The sequence below is a fragment of the Nothobranchius furzeri genome, chromosome 3, assembly GCF_043380555.1.
Source record: "Nothobranchius furzeri strain GRZ-AD chromosome 3, NfurGRZ-RIMD1, whole genome shotgun sequence".
Lineage (NCBI taxonomy): Eukaryota > Metazoa > Chordata > Actinopteri > Cyprinodontiformes > Nothobranchiidae > Nothobranchius > Nothobranchius furzeri.
The window spans coordinates 51459528-51477027 of record NC_091743.1 but is presented as its reverse complement, the minus strand read 5'-3'; the positions used below and the strand labels follow the sequence as shown (position 1 = coordinate 51477027).

General features: G+C 43.5%; 1 protein-coding gene across 3 annotated transcripts in view; it reads right to left on the bottom strand.

The window, feature by feature from the left end:
• Positions 1-17500, bottom strand: part of foxp4 (forkhead box P4) — a 99488-nt gene that overhangs the window by 20367 nt on the left and 61621 nt on the right. For 2 of the 3 annotated variants that reach the window (XM_070549303.1, XM_070549304.1), the window contains exons 4-5: positions 7368-7490; positions 2495-2626 (exon numbers count right to left, since the gene is read on the bottom strand). In XM_070549303.1, the coding sequence (XP_070405404.1) occupies positions 2495-2626; positions 7368-7490 (255 nt within the window). The remainder of the gene's footprint in view (positions 1-2494; positions 2627-7367; positions 7491-17500) is intronic. The other variant, XM_070549305.1, reaches the window with a different exon arrangement.

Genomic DNA, 17500 nt, shown 5'->3' with positions numbered 1-17500 from the left:
TGGCTGAGTGGCCAAAGCTAGCGCAGTAACAGGCTGTCAATGTGATTTATGAGCACATCACACACTGTCTGAGGCTGCCAGTCACACAGACGCATGTACACACACACACACACACACACACACACACACACACACACACACACACACACACACACACACACACAAGCAAGCATCTTTTGTGATGGTCAGAGTCACTTCATTAAGCTGACTCCTGACCAGTCCCAAATGCTTTGGCGACACACAGAACACACACACACACACACACACACACACACAGTGTTTCTTTTTTCAATGCATCACTTCCACAAAGCCGTGAAAGTGAAAACGAATTTCAGCGAAGGAGGAAAAGGGCAGAAAGTCAAAGCTACTGATGTAAAACACTCCAAAAAGCAAAGAAAGAAGAACATTTCTTTAACTCTTCTATTTCTCTACACTTTTATCAACCTACTTGCTTTGCAGCTTGTTTGAAGCTTACAAACACATCAACCTTTCAATGCAGAACAACGTTTGTCTCGATATCACACACCTCCGACAGTACTGAGCGTAGGAAATGACAACCCCTACAGATGTGTTGCTCTGCCTGAAAAACAGTTGGTGCTGGGAGAACCTTAGTCACTTCAGCTGTATCCCGCGCTGCGGGGAGCCATATTCCCCAAGGTGGATGTGCTGGGGCGGTGAACCAGCGCACGTCAAGCCTCTGGCTCTCTGTCTGCGTGTACGTGCAGCTGTATGACCAGTGTTTGCACTTGTCTCATTGTTACAGGACAAGCAACCTGAAAAGTGGGACAGTGGCGGAGCGCAGGGAGGAAGGACGGCGCTTCAGACACTCGCTCAACATGCAAGTCAACCACAACTGGTTTTCTTTGGTCACGGTTGAGTTGGTCGACCACTGTCAGTGAGTGAAGAGCATGCGGCTGGGGTGGTGGGGGTGTATGTGTGTGTGTGTGTGTGTGTGGGGGGGGGGGGGCAGCTACTGGGAGAAGGCGGTGAAGGAATTGAAGTAGAAGAGGACAAATCTAGGATGTGCCTTCTCATGCGTTTCTGTGGTCTCAGGAGGTTCGGCCATTGAAGGGTTTCTCCTGCTGTGTCCTCTGTGTTATTGGAAGGAAATTTTTGGATGACGATCATTCTCACTGAGCACATCGACACGGATCAGAACAGTAATTACGTCTCGTTAGTTCAGATGCAACTTGTTGGGGAATGTTTTCATTCAAGTAGAGCTCTGATATTCTGCTGTACCACAGCAGTGGTCAGTGTGTTACTCCAGGCTTTGCTTTCGCACACACATGTGTGTGTGTGTGTGTGTATGTGTGTGTGTGTGTGTGTGTGTGTGTGTGTGTGTGTGTGTGTGTGTGTGTGTGTGTGTGTGTGTGTTACTGATATTAACACTTAAGAGAGTAGCAGATAATTTTCATCAAGTGTTTTTCTTTATATCTCGGAGGGGAAGGCAGACTGGTGTCAGTGTCCTGAAAGAGCATCACATGACACAGCACCTCTCGGCTACTTTAAAGGCACACTTGGCAATGCTGTTTGCTTTTAGCACCTTCTAGTGTTCATTATTAATTATCCGTGGTAAAACCAAAAATTAAATCTACGGTATCTCTTCACTGTCTTTTTGTCTTTTTAACACCTTCATCTAACAACTGAAATGTCTCATCAGCCTTCATTAGTGTCTACAGGGGTGGTTCATCACTAAATTGAACAAATCAGTCGTGTTCATGATCTAAAACATGCAGGAAACATGCTGGAACCAGGTATGCCAGCCCAAGTCCCAACAGAGCGGCCCACCAGTCTGAAGTATAAATTCGGTATTCTGGCCACAGATGTCAGTGGGGGTCCGGGTGACTTTTCTTTAACCCTGTAGAGGGTCATTTAGCACATACTGGCTCAAGGAAATTATTTAAAAATGCTAAAAAGTTGCATGGTATAGCTTTAACATGTAGTTTGGTAGTAAAAAAAAACATCATTCATTTTAATTAATAGCTTAAACACAACATGCATGTTGCATGTCTCCTTACACGGATGCAAAAGTGTCTTCATGTCTTTTTGCAGGAGTGCTGCACTGGTTTGTTAACCATAGAGCCACCTGCTGCAGGTTTGCCCCAGAGCACGTCTCTCTGTGTTTTCTTTCAGACGTTAATGTCGCCAAACTCAAAACTCACATTAGTTTGAATGTAATTTAGTATTGATCACCAGTTTGATTTATTATTTTTATTTAAGTTCAATGATGCACAACCAAAAGATTTCAGTCAGAAATAAGAATGGACATTATTTTTGTAAAAGGAGTGCATTGCAAAGGCCCCCTGCTGTACGCAAGTCAGGAGAAATTTAAACACATTACTGAAGTCAGACCCACATTTTACGCCTCTCCTGTACTTGTCTCCATGTTTTACGGCATTTAAGGGCATTTAAACTGAGCATGTGTGTGTGTGTGTGTGTGTGTGTGTGTGGGTGTGTGTGTGTGTGTGTGTATGTGTGTACTTATGAAGTTCACCTCTTTTGCTGTTTGCTTCCCGACCTGCTGCTGCTGCTGCTGCTGCTGCTGCTGCTGCTGTTGTTGCTGCTGCTGCTGAGTCAGAAGCTGGAGATGTAACTGCTCCTGCTGCTTCTTGTAGTACTCCTGCAACTAGAGAAGAACACAGAAAGGGGGAGGCAGGGTGAGGAGAGGGGAAAGAGGTGGAGAAAGATGAGGCTAACGAGTCACAATTGCAGCAGCGATAGAACAGCTCTGAAGTGTCCCACTGTAGCCAGATAATGCAACTTAAATCATACATCTGCTTTTGATTCCTCAGCTTGCGGCTCATTGTTGTGGCTGTGTGCGCTTCAATGACAACCCATGCGCAACAAGAAAACAGAGACCTGGCAAAGCCCGCTGGGGTACATTGTGCAGCTGTTACACTGTGTCAAGCTGCGTAGCAATGTAATTGTGTACGCCAAAGCTAAGCCCTCGTGGATTATTCACAGAATCCAAGCTCTGTATTGCAGGAATTTGCGGTGGCATAATGCAGGCCGACTCACAGGCAGCGGACCAGAAATACACCTGCAGGTGAGCGTTTTGTAAAAGTCTACAAGACTGAACACAACTGTTCTGAACCCCGAGACGAGAAAATGTGAAATATTTAGAAATACATTCAGGCAGAATTTACTGTGACCAGCTGGCTGCTGTCATAAAACACCTGCTAGCTTTGTGGGAGCGTTACTCTGTCGGGCCTGGGACAGTAAATCTAAAACGGGCTGTTTTGATACCATGTTCAGATAAGAGAAGTGGCTCCAGGATATGCATGGTTTTATTTTTAGTCATGCATCCTTCACTATAAATTACAAGCTAATGGATTGACAATGATTTTAAATCTTTTGAAGTGGAGCTCTGCAGCACAGCTAATGTCCCACCTGCCGTAGCCTTTCAAACAACTTCAGTTTGAAGAGGTACAGATGAGTTCTGACTGGATTGATGAGCTAACAGCTAGTCAGAATGTGGACAGAGGTTTTCTGCTCTGAGGGTTGTGAATGTCCTCCTCCTGCCTCTGTGGCGTTGCTGTGGTATATTGAACAGTACACTCTGTGCCATTAGCTCTTCCTGTGTTATTCCTGCCAAGTATTTGCTTCAACAGCAAAATATTTTGCTCAAGAAAAAAAAACGCAGAGTTTAGCAGGACGGAGGAACCAATCTAAATGGCAATTCAACTCTTGGAATCCAAATTTCTTCTCAACACGAATCATGCAAAAGTTTAACTCCAACCTGGAGTGGATTGCTGTTGTAACAAAACAACTCCAACCTCAATGTATTCATAGAAAATCGTACAAATGCTATTTTATAAATTTTTACATTGTTGTCAAACTTTCATTTCTGAGTAAATAAAACCACTTGCATTGTTCATGTACTTACAAACATGCTAATATTAGCATAAGCTGTAACACTTCCTGTGCAGCTTGGGACACTGCCTGTCATGTGGAATTAGCAAGAGTTTGAAGATTTTATTAAATTTGTATTTCAATAAAATATATGACGTTTAAACAATGTCCAACAAAGCACTTTGGTCTTGGCTCAACTCTGACTAGCCATTAGCTCGTCAATCTGGTCAGAACTAAACTACATCTCTCCATACTGAGGTTGTTCAAAAGCTAATTTACAACTGATCAGATGTTGTTTGTTTAGAACTTTTCCACAAAACCCATTGTCAATGTCCTGAACAAGGCCTTTATTTCCTTACTTTAGGAAGAGTGAAACACTTTAGTGCAGTACGATAGCATGGCTGGGTTTAACTTTAGATCTTCATTTAAACAAACAAAAACTGTCTTTCCTATGTGTTCATAATACACAAACACACGCATGCATGCAGACACACACCTACACACACATTGTGTCCTCTGGCCAGCTACAGCGTTTCTGTTTGTTTGACTTAGTAATCATTAATTTACCAAGGAAGCTCCATTAAGATTACAATCTCCCTGTGAGGAGGCTAGTAAGGCAGAGAGGAAAACTGCCACTGACCAGTGTTTGTTGCTCTCTCTCTCTCTCTCTCTCTCTCTCTCTCTCTCTCTCTCTCTCTCTCTCTCTCTCTCTCTGTGTGTGTGTGTGTGTGTGTGTGTGTGTGTGTGTGTGTGTGTGTGTGTGTGTGTGAACAGAATGGCGTTACTCTCTGGAGAACAGCTTGTACACGCGTCCGTCGGCAGTTTGTCTTTTTCATGGTGCATCAAATGTTCAAAGAGGCTTTTCAGCAGAGAATGACTTCACAGCGCAGCAGTTGCCTCGGTCTCTCATCCGTCTGACCCTACAGTGAGCGGGCTCCACGCCGCTGCCCGTCCTCACCACACACTCTCTGTAATGTTTCACATTACTCAGTTTCAATCTCAGCTCAACCGTACATAGTTTGTTTCACAATTGAAACCTTTTTCCCGACGACGCTCCCTTTTGTCCTTCATTTATTTTAAATGCATTCCTCCTTGCTGCTCTTTCTTTATTTTCCATCTGTCTTTCATGTCTTTTATCACTCCTTAGGCAGAGTTAATCTCTCTTTTCTGCGTCACTAGCCCTGATCGCCTCCTAATCACACAGACAAATGCATATGCAAGCACACACATGAACGGGACGCGCGCACACACACACACACACACACACACACACACACTTGGCTGGAGAGTGGTGAGTTGAAGGAATAATTAAGTGATAATTGAGATCTTTTAATGATTTGATTCAGTGGATCTGTGCATTAAGTGCATGTGAAAGTGAGGCACTCAACTCTCTAGCCTATTACCATGACCTTGACTTTAGTGAACACATCAGCTATAACATGAGGAAAGGTTAGAGGAAACTTAAAGGTTAACACATAAACACGTATGTAGATCCACAAACCAATGCACGCACAAACACACAACTGCTTTGTAGCAATGGGCTATAAAACTTATTCACACACTCTTGGACAGAGCGCTGTTGTCATGGGGATATGAAATTTAATGCTTCAGAAGATGATGTGGTAGTTGATTGTCCTGAGTGTGTGTGTGTGTGTGTGTGTGTGTGTGTGTGTGTGTGTGTGTGTGTGTGTGTGTGTGTGTGTGTGTGTGTGTGTGTGTGTGTGTGTGTGTGTGTGTGTGTGTGTGTGTGTGTGTGTGAGTAAAACGTGCCTGATTTGCAGATATACACTAAGTGTGCAGTCCATACTGTGGTTAATTAAGTGGGAGAGCGATGTTAAACTCAGTGGTTTTTATTAGTAAGGCAGTGAGTGAGAGTGCATCATCAACTGCTCTCTGTCTGTCTCCTTTTTGCTCGCTAAAGAAGAAAAAAAAGTGAGAAAACGCCAACACATTTCACATTTTCATTATGATCCATGTTGTCAGATCTTTCCACTGCAATTCATCCTCGACTAAAGCTACCACTTCTTATTAAATCCACAGTGTGTTCTGGTTGTCCTGAGTGTGCACCTGGTGTTTTCTATACAACCTCTGCTGTACAGTTACTTCTGTGTCTCCACAGCGTTAACAGGCATATTCACACCCGCTTGCTTTACCTGTGTAGGTAGGAGTGGATGAGTCGGTGTAGCTAAGTATTTAACAAATCTACTAGAGGTTTGCCAACATGGCCACCCTTCTGCTGAGGGCTAAGCTTCAACAGACACTCCTGACTCATCATGATTCACTTTTTGATGCTCAAAGCATCTTTGAGCATGCAGATGTGCAAAAACCTGCAGGCACATTTTCCAAATAATAGTTCAAAAGAAGAGGAGACTGTTGAAAAAGCATGTGAGGTGTTTCAGTGATGACGTGGACTAGCTGATCATCTTAAATGATCATCGCATGTTAAATGGCACAAGGCACATCCGTGACCTTGTGTTACCCCATCCCTAATTTAAATTCACCAAACAATTATTAATGAAAATACATTTTCGCATTGATTGTTATACTTTTTATTTATTAATATAAATAAAATTAAGATTTGACCTTAGGTGAAGATGGGCCACAGTCTAGGATATTCATCTGTCGTGTACAAATCTCGAAAGTCATCGGAAAGCGTTCTTTATTGTTTGTTTAAAATTATCTTTTTAAAGTTAGTCAAAATCACCCATCTAAATATATATTGGCATTAACATGTAATGTCAGAATTAATCATTTTGGTTTTTACTCTGTTAATGACACAATATTTCCATACCATGCACATATCATGCAGCTCTTCAGCTACGTCTCCTCTCACGCAAAAGCTCAGTCTAGACAGATCTGAGGTTTAGGTTTTATATTGTATTTTTACCTGGCCTAACTTAGACTGATGTCATCATATTTGATGTTTAATAGTTAAATGGTCAACTTTACTCATATTTTTATACATTTGCAGTGGTCTCTAGTAGGAATGAATGCCTTGGAAGTCGTTCTCTGGGGGAAAAAAAGCTCTGGTGTGCCTGTTTGATGACATAGGTGTCAGCCAGAGGAGAAAGGAGCTTCAGACTGCAGGATTTCTGTTTGGACATCTCATCTCTGACTGGCTAACAGCAACACAACTTTACCACTGACTCTGTTTGCTTTGCAACATTGATGTTTTATCTCTACAAATAACACAAGCCTGAAGGAGTTCTGCTGTGTGGTGGAATTGCTAATGCTAATGGTTAGCTTCTACTCGTCAAGATGGTCTCTGCTGTTTCCTGGATGCTAAACCAAAGACAACCTTCCCTGTAATGAGCCAAGATGGGTGAGTCCATTAAGAGTTAAGAGTTAGACTATTTTGGCATGTCAGTACAAGAGGGGCGGAGGGTGACTTGCTCTTTAAGAAAGAACCACACTACAAAACTTTATTTTATTTTATTAGTTGGTTTATTCTAAGTTGTTATCATCTGTGTAAAATGCTGAATGGTGATGGCTGGTTGGTTACAGGTGTGTTTTACCTGTTGTAACATAAGAGCTTGTTGTTGTTGCAGCAGGGCCTGGAGCTGGGGAGGGGACAGGATCTGCTGCATCTGCTGAGGAGTGATCATCTGAGGACTCATCATAGCCATAGACACAGGAACCTGGAGACAAAACAAGGAGGGAATACATTTTTTTTATTTTTACACAATAAGAATATTACCAAGAAACGCTAAGACAACTCAGTCAGTTATTGGGTGAAGCTGAGTGTGAAAAAGGCCCAGTCAGCAGGAAGCCTTCAGCATGACCGTGCCTGCAACCCAACGCCTAACTTAAAACAAACAAACTGCAGTAAAAGAGGTGTGCTGGCATAGACAGGTTTGGCTAAAGAGGAGCATTGTCTCTTATTCTCTGTTGTTAGTCACTGTGAAGAAGAGCTGGCAACATCAGATAAAGATAAACAGCCGCAAATACAGACGCATATTGTTGACACTTTCCTGCACAAAGATGACGCTGTTAAAAACACGTCAATTTCCGTAGCAGCCGTCTGCGATAAAAGGGCAGATGTGTAATCTCCCGGTAAAATATAAAATCTTATCTGCTTTTCTAAACACATGATTACAACTGGCTCTGATTCTCTCTCTCCATAAAAGTCGGGACGGGCTAAGAGGAAAAGAACAACAAAGTGAGTATCTGATGAGATAATCATAGCATCAGATAAAGCTGCAGGCAGCTCACGAAACAAAGAGGAGATTGGACAGAGTTGTGATATTTGCAGATTGTGTTGTGCAACTGTGCTGAACATTCATGCATTGTACACAGAAATGCACAGAGATGCTATTCTGATTACAAACACGGAGGACAGACTTGCCACATAAATATGAAACCGAGAGGTCAAACGCGCACGCGAAAATGACAGAAACCACAGGAGGAATCCTGCTGACAGAGCACTTTAGAAAATTTTGGAGCAACAGATACAAAATACAGTCAGTGAAGAGGAAAATGAGACGAAACAGGAACATGTTTCTTTTTTATCTGTTTGATGGACGACTGCTTTCTCTTTTGCTGTTTAGACAACAATTAACGTTCAATTCAATTCAGTTCATTTGTACAGAGTCATCTCAAGGCACTTTAGAAAGAAAACATTCCAGTTCAGTTCATTATGCTAACTAGTTAAATGTTTCCACTGTAAGGAAGCCCATCTGACTGCATGGAGTCACTGGCTTGTTGTGTCAGTAATCTTCATACTGAGCAAGCATGTAGCGACAGTGGGGAGGAAAACTCCCCTCACACAGGAAGAAACCTCCAACAGAACCTGGCTCAGCAGGATCAGCTGTCCGCCACAAACTTTACAACATTTTTATCTTCTATTTCTCTGTATGATGATGTGATGAGTTGGTCAGCACAGGTGGGGCTGGGATGGGACCACTGGCAGTTCTGGGGTGGGGCTACAGGGGCTAAATTTGTTTGGCCCCCGAAAGGACCCCTGTCCTGTCACTCATCCGTCATTTGTGCAATGAACAGCTAATACGTGGATGCAATTCAGAGTTCAACCACTAGTGGTACTAATGAATCAAATAGGAATTTCCAGCCTGGAATCTTCTGTGAGGATCTTGGACTAATACTTGGCTCCTCTACAAAAACTGTGGCCCCTTGATGGGCCCAGACACGGAAAAATCCTAAATCCGCCCCTGGATGGGAGAGGAGGATGAGATATGAACACAAATGACTCGAGTAGCAGAATAGAAGGACTGATTCTGAGTGGTGGCGTTGTTGGTGAAGGAACAGGGAATGGAGATGAGGATGGGTGGGGGGGGGGGGGTGAGATGGGTGCCTCTTGGCGTCATGCCAGCGTGCCCCCGCTGCTGGGCCTTGTCAGTCTAAGCTGCCAAATGAAAAGCTATAATTAATTGCTCTTGTGCACATCCCATTCTTCCTCTCCGACTACTCGCACGTTTTATTTTATACACACCGCCATTGACATTTTCAAGTCACAGGCGTAATAATTACTGGAGTTATAGCACCTTTCTGTGTGTTGGCTCACGTTCTGATGCCTGAACCACATGTGCGTTCCTATGTATGTGTGTGTGTGTGTGTGTGTGTGTGTGCGTGTGGCAGGCTGAATGTTGAGTAGTTAAGGTTTGACGCCATTAATTGCCCCTATAATCTAATATCACAAAGAGTGGTGATTATGGGGCATGCGTTGCCACTGCCATACGACACCGTCAGCCTCGAAGCCCCCACCACAAAACAAAAGCCTCGCCATTAGCGATTTGACGGGCCAGGACAAAAGCGGCCTCACAATGCAGAATTATATTTTCATTCGGCTTTGTCTCTCCTGGTGAATGATTTCTCTCCTTTCATTGGACTGTGAATAGGGAGAGTCTGAAAAGCCGGGTGATTTGAAGTCAGCCATTTATTAAATGCATTTAATTTTTCCCCCCGCTGTCGTCCGTTTTCTTTTTTTTTTTTCTTCTTCATGTTGCATGTTAATTTAAAAGAGGGAGATGCGTGGTAGATTAGTGGGAGGGGAGGTGAAGCTGGTGGGGAGGAGGTTTGTGAGAGTAGGTGCAGGCTGGAGGAGGAGTACTATCCACATGGTAAAAAAAAAGAATGGAGCGAGGAAGGAGGGATAAACGTAAAATAATGGTTAGGAGACAAAAGCGTGTGTTTAAGATACAAAAATAGAATAAGACTGTAAAGAAGTAGGTTTGTGGAAGAAGAGATGTGGCCTAGAGCCCACAGCGATGAAATGTGGGTGAACAGCCGTTGCTGTATTAAGTCCAACCGCTAATAATAGAGAGATTACAAAATATAAGACATCAGTCATGTCATTAATATGCAAAAATAAGTCACAAGTAGTCTTACAGAGCACACACACACGCTGGCAAATACACACGCTTCAGACGGGCCGGGAGGCTGACAGAGGTCAACCTCTTGCTATGGATGGAGGGAGCTGGGGGGAGGCAGGGATGGAAGGAGGACAAGAGAAGCAAGGGACAGCCCTGTCGTTTACAGAGAGCGGAGGAGTAATTAGAGGCGTTGTTTGAAAAGGGAATTTAACTGATTAACAAAGGAAGAAAGAAGGAGCTGGGGAGTGCCCGGAAGATGGGGAAGGAGAAGGAGGAGAAAGGCACCAGGTCCCAGAGGAGAGAAAGGAGAGGAAAATGAAGCTTGCATTTCAATGAGGCTTCATCCCTCCTCTCCTCTCTTCTCCCTTGATGACTTTTCTTTTAAATGAGAGAGGAAAGCCTTTCACCACTTTCCATTTCAGATGGAACCTCGGGAAAGGAAGAAGGATCCGTATCTGATGCTAAAGCAGCCGGCAGCCGGGCTAAACCGGCCAAAGCGTCTGCATCATCTCCACCATGGAAATAAACTAAACCCTCTACTTTAACCGTGGTTCATCTTTTCATCAACAAAAACACACATTCTTTAAGAAGGCAGAGCTAATGAATCACAACAACCATTACAAAATATTAAAAGCAACATTAAAATAAATCCATCATTTATTAGACTTTGGAAGTGAAGAGTTCAGAAAGAAAGCGTCACACTAGGCCGTGATGCCTTTTGGGGAGCTCCTAAAGTGTTTCAAAACATCCATGAAGGTTTCTAATATCCCTTCTTCACAAGCTGCAGAGCCTTGCTCTTGTTATTTCAGTTTGGGTTAGGGTCTTCTCAATTTGGTTGCTGTGTGTTAAAGAAATGCAAGAAAGGAGATGATTTTAGAAGTGGTTGGCAACCAAATTACAAATAAAATTAGACACACTTGAAGCTGTAGTCCATAGACTTCATCAAGGAGGAAGGAGCTGACAGGCACGCTTCATGATTAGCACAATTAGCCCTGCAGCGCTAACGGACAGGTAATCCAGACTTTTCCCGCTCTGGCCACATGCACCATCATGTTGCGAACAGAGAGACTTAAAACTGACTTGTAAGAGTTTAATAATGAAAATAAGAAACTGATGATTCATCAAAGCACTAAAGTGTATTTAATAAAAGTGGATGATAAAAAAATCCCAACAGTGCTGAGGTAAAAACGGGCAACAACGGAACACTGGTGTTAAAAAAAGGGGTATTTTTTGAAAAGGGATGAGTTATTAATGGACGTGGAACAGCTGGGTAGACTGGTCGATCAGGAACTGCTGTGAGAGGCGGGAGAGCTGACGAAAACAAGGAGCAGAAAACAGGAAGGCAGGAAAATCTGTAAAAGATAAGAAAAATGTCCCGACACAACACAAACCAAAAAGCTAAACGCAAAAGCCAAAACTCACAAACGTGTTTATTCCAAAACTGGCGCAACTGCACTGAAAACACAGTCAGATCCAGGATGCTCAGAGGGAACAATCAGGTGGAAAGTCGTCTTCAACATATGGAGTAAAATGCATTTTTCAGATGAATGCCACTATATATTAAATGTATTTTGTTGTCTTTTTATATCATGCTCAAGCATGAGCTGTAATGTGCTCATATTAGTGTTTGATGGCAAAGAGTGGTGAGAAGAAAGGAAGCTATAATCAGCTTCTAAACGGGCTCTCAGTTTAACCGATGCAACCTCTGCCTTCGGGTCCATAGGGACACACAGGAGAGAGGAATAATTGAAAAAAAAGACAAGAAGGGAGCAGGAGGAGGAGAGAGTCTGACACAGTCCCCCTCCTCACCTTCCTCACCCCCCTGCCTGGGAAGGAGCAAGCCTCAGCGCTGTTTATCCCTGTCACTGAGCATTACCACCTCACCCTGAAGCTGACTCTCCTGTCTCTCTCTCTCTCTCTCTCTCTCTCTCTCTCTCTCTCTCTCTCTCTCTCTCTCTCTCTCTCTCTCTCTCTCTCTCTCACACACACACACACACACACACACACTGGATGGATTTGTTTACTGCATGATTGTTTCAGTAACAAGTTCACCTGAAGGTTCACCGTGAGGCCTCTGCTGATTGGTCCGTGTCCAGATCTGGCATCACATCATCGGAAGGAAAACAAAACTTTGGCAGATGACACGATGTTGGTTTGTTCCATCATTACACAGCTTGTTGTAAATTATCCTTGTGGGTTCAGGATTTGTTTGTTCACTAGCTCTCGTCGCTATCACTCCCTCCGTCTCTCAGTCCCTGCAGGTAAACAGCCTGTCTGTGCTCATCACGTCAACAGATGAAGGGAGAGAACGAGATGGGAAGGAGGCAAAAGCTGGCGGCGAGGGGGGTCAGGCAGAAGAGAAAAGTGTTTAAGTGAAAGCGAGAAATAGGAGGGCCAACTATGCTGAGAGTGTTTGGAGCTCGGGGCCAGGCCCCCTCTGGAAATAAAAGGGCCCCTTTGTGTGTGCTGAGTACCCCTCCTCCAGCTAATCTGAAGCAGAGCCAGGGGCCACATGTCTCTCATGATGAGAGAAGCCAGGTGGGGCTGGGGATGATGTGGGCATCCTGCAGCTTCGGTCTTCAGACCTTTATTTTGCTGAGTAATGATTGGGATTGTGGCTGTGCTGGCCAACAATGCATGTGTGTGTGTGTGTGTGTGTGTGTGTGTGTGTGTGTGTGTGTGTGTGTGTGTGTGTGTGTGTGTGTGTGGTTTGTCTTTCCTTCATTTATTCCCTGAATAGTTTGATTTTTTTGTATGAAGTTAAAAAAAAGTGAGAAATTTTTGAAAATGAAGAGAGCCAGTCTTTATGAAATGATTATTTCACAAAGTATCCAATCAGTGTTATTCGGGTAGAGATGATCCTGTGCTTGTTGAAGCTCATTTCCTGCCGGTCTGTGACAAAAGTACGAGAAAATACGTTCATTTTTAACGGGGATCTGAGGGAATTAGTTGCTAAGTCACGCTGAATGACATTTGTGCGAGTGGAACTTATCTTAATGTTTAGTTAGGAGGTTTCTGCAACCCTACAAGGCACTTTACAAAACAAACAGTAAGTCACCTAGGCACACATTCCTTCACACGCTAATTGTGATGAGCTACATTTTAGCCACAGCTGCTCTGGGTCGCCGAACACAGGCACCACAGATCCCTCTGACTACCACCAGCGGGCAAGGAGGGTTACGTGTCTTTCCAAGGGACAAAAAGACTGCAACAGACTGAAATCCAAGACTGGCATGAAAGTCCTCTGCCAATGCCCATACCATACCAGCGTTTATTTATATAGCACTTTTAAAACGCAGCATGGGAGCTGCCCAAAGCACTGCACAGGCTAAATCAAAACACAACCAATCCAAGCAACTAAAACAGAAGACTAAAATACCGATCACAGCAGAAAAAACATGAGGAATCCTAAGAACAAATTAAAACAATAACACAAGAACACAACAAGTCGCTGTCTAAAAGCCACATCGTAGAAGTGGGTCTTTAAACGAGATTTAAAAACCGCCAATGATGGAGCCTGCCAGCCCTATGTGGGTCTCTACTGCCTCTATAAATGCTACAAACATGAAAAAAATAAATAAATAAAATGAAACATCCATCCATTTTTTGTCAGGGTTTGGGTTCGGGAATTATGTGGCTAAAACAAGCCATTTCAAAAATTCCCCTTTTGTGATGTCACAAAATGAGAGAGAGAGAGCTTCTGCTGAAGTAGCAGCAGCTCTATTATGAGCCCCTCGTGTTTCTGGAGCTTTTCAGGCTATAGCAGCCTATGTTGGGGGTAGATGGGCATGGTCATTTGCAGCTTGTTTTCTTAAAGCGATGGAACCCTGAAACGGCTCATTCTGGAAGGCACTGAAAATGTCAAGAATAAAACTACTGAAACAACTTTATAGGAGTGGGATTTAAAGCAAATAACTTCATTAACCTAACCTTAGAACTATTGCAACTTAAAAAAAATCATTATACACCCTGTGTTGTTAATGGTTTGTGAGAGAATAATTCCTCTAAAAGGTTTCTCCACCACGAGAAAAGAAGTCGACTGAACTGCTACTCATATAGATACAGGACAGATGTGGAAAGCACAGCTCTTTCTGACAGAAAAAAGGCGGAATAGAAAATAAAACTTTAGAAAGGACAGTGAAAGGCCGGCAAGTTCAGGTGGATAATCCCACACCCCCAATCCCCTCCTTCACCCCCTCCCTCCATCTAACGCCCCAGTGCTTCAGAATAAAAATGGCAACACGTTTCCAGCAGAACGCACGAACACACACACACACACACACACACACACACACACACACACACACACACACACACACACACACACACAGGGAACTGTTATTGACCATATTTCATTACTGATTTCACTCATGTTTCAAATGACAAAATAAGACTTTCACACTTGAGTGGTCAGACCCGAACCTTTCCTCTCCATCCTCCTCGTCTGTCTGTCCGCCCCTCGGTCTAGAGCCGAACCCAATTCACTGGGCGCTCAGCCTCCTCCCATACACCCCTCACAAACTGTCAGGATCCCATACGATACACCCCCCAAACACACACACTCAGCCACAATCCCTCCACATCAAATCAGAGAAAGTGCCAGTTAAGCACTTCCTAGAGTGGACTAAAGGAGTGCTCTGGGAAAAACACTTCAACATAAAAAAAAAATTTAAAATAATAGAACTCCAGTCGAACAGACTTTAGAGAGTTAAACACTCATACAGTTAAAACTAAACCTTGTCTAAATGTTCGGCCTTTGCCTTTAATATTAAAGAAAATTAACAAGAAATAATCCTGGAAAGTCTAAATAAAATTATGTAAATTTTCTGTCATAAAACCCAAAGTTCTACCTGTCCAAACAGTAATGTGAGTGAGTTTCCTCCCTCTGCCTCTCTCCCGTGTGGCTCCTCATCCCGCCTCATCCCAGCGCTGTGGTGTAAGCCCTCTCCAGAGAGCAGGGAGCCCCCGCTAATTAGCATAACTCTAATGAGCCTTTTAATTTTTTTCCTAATTAAACGTGCTCCTCAATAATACATGAAAACAGGACGCCGTGCGATTCAATTACATACGTATGGGCCGTGGCCAAGCACACGCCTTAATCTGTAGGTGTGCCAAGTGCCAGTGTGTTAAGTGTGCCAAGCATGTGTTTGCCAAGCAGTGCCTATGTGTGTCGGCTTGTGTGTGCCAACTGTGTCCACCGGTCACGGAGGCGTGCTGCATATCACGCTGGGTAATCCGTAAACTGCCACTCTGCGTGCCAGCTACATGCCCACCCGTGCTCTTTGCAGAACCGGTGCCACAAGCAATTAGACCAATTAGGTCCAACACCTCTCTGACAAACACAGAGCATGAAGTTATCCAAATTCCTCAGGGTGACGCTATCCATGTCTGTGAGTCAAAGGAAGAAATATTCATTAATTAATACCACAATTAGGAATAAAATCCAAGTATGAAACACGTTTGAACCGATTTTAGCAGAACACCGGTCAGATTCATGACCACCTCTACAAAGATGTTCTCTTTTTTTGGATGTTTTGCTTAGTTTGTTAGAACAACTCACATTTTTCACTGCAATTGCTTTTCTAAAGACTTGAACTGTTGTTAGGTTTCTCCTGAATATGACACCACACACACACACACACACACACACACACACACACACACACACAAGTATGAGGCAGGATGATACCATCTCCCACAGCCAGCCAAACACACAGAGCGTCTCTCAACAGCCAATCAAAGCACAGATAGAATCTTCGAGTTTCTCTTTGCTCTTCGCTCAGATCCTCCCTTCTATTATAAATAAAGAGAAGGAATATGATTTGTGGGGGGTGTTGGTGAGCTGGTGGAGGAGCTTGTCAACGCACACCGAGGTTTCTCCCGGAGTCGAGACACGAAAAAGAAGTCCTCCCCGCTCGCCACGTCTGTCTGTGCCGTTCTCCCTCAGAGAGAAGAGGAAAAATCTAATTATCGAGCCCCTAAAGATCTCATTATTGGCTCAGGCTCATTTGCATGTGTGAGAGCGGCTCAGCGGGAAGCAACCTGAGGACGGCCATTTTGATCCCGATGTGAGCCACCGAGCAGTGGTGTGCTGTCACCTTTAGAAATGACCGACGTCCGCTTCACTTACACAGATCTTCAGCCTGTGCTGGTTTAATAAATGCTGTAAACAACTTTCTGTTTTCAGACTTTGACTTTCAGCTTTGATGTTTGTTTTTAGATCCAAGCACACGCACATGTACTTGAACCCAACTGTATGTGTGTGTGTGTTCATGTAAGGCGTGTGAGCTGACAGCTCAGACAACAGAGATGTCGCATGGCTGCCCCTGAGGAGTGCTGAGGCTCTGCAGGTCAGGCAGCAACAAACAGCACAAACAAGACAGAGATGGAGAGTGGAGAGCAATATTTCCATGTGTGTGTGTGTGTGTGTGTGTGTGTGTGTGTGTGTGTGTGTGTGTGTGTGTGTGTGTGTGTGTGTGTGTGTGTGTGTGTGTGTGTGTGTGTGTTCGAGGGAGAGAAAGAGGGGGAGGTTGTAGTTTTCTCATGTAAGAAACGTTGAAACGAAGCAGGTCAACCGAGTGTGTGTTTGACCTGCGTCTCTGTGCAAATGCTCGTTCAGAAACACGACTGCTCTGTTTAGGAACCTCTGCAGAACAAACTTTGGGTTTCTCTATGAAATCACACAAGATAGGACTCTAAAGAGAAAGTACAGTAAATGAAACAGACATTTTCAGAGATAGAAAATAGCTCTAGTTTATATTTTTGTATTTAAAGCTTTTTTTTTCAGTCAGAGAAAAAAGCATACCCTGACTAGAGTCTGTTTCATCCTACAATGACCCACAACACACCCATGAACTGTGTCAGCTATATAACCTCAACTATACTGAGTGGTCAAGTATGTAATATTCTATTCATTAACATTATTAGTAGTACAATGCTTTTATTTAGTTGTATCTTTTCCTGTTGTAACAGTTGCATGGCGACTGGTCATTGACAAAACTCTATTGATTATGTCTAAACTTCAGTCATGTTTTTGGATTGTTTTCTCATTCTTGCAAAATCCTTCAAGCTTCAACTTCAGTTTTCTGGTTCTGTGGAACATCGATGGGAACAATTATTAATGAATTTTACACCTCTTTTGTTTAAAGAATCTGGAGAATGTCTCCTTAAATCAAACATCCAATAAATGTTAGGCCTGAAGTTTTTCACCTTCAGAGCCTTCATTGATCCATTATTCTCCGTGCCTTCCATCCGCGTTCCACTTCTTCCTATTCTCCTGTCCCACACTTCCACGATGCAGCTATTTAGGTTTCTGACCTGCT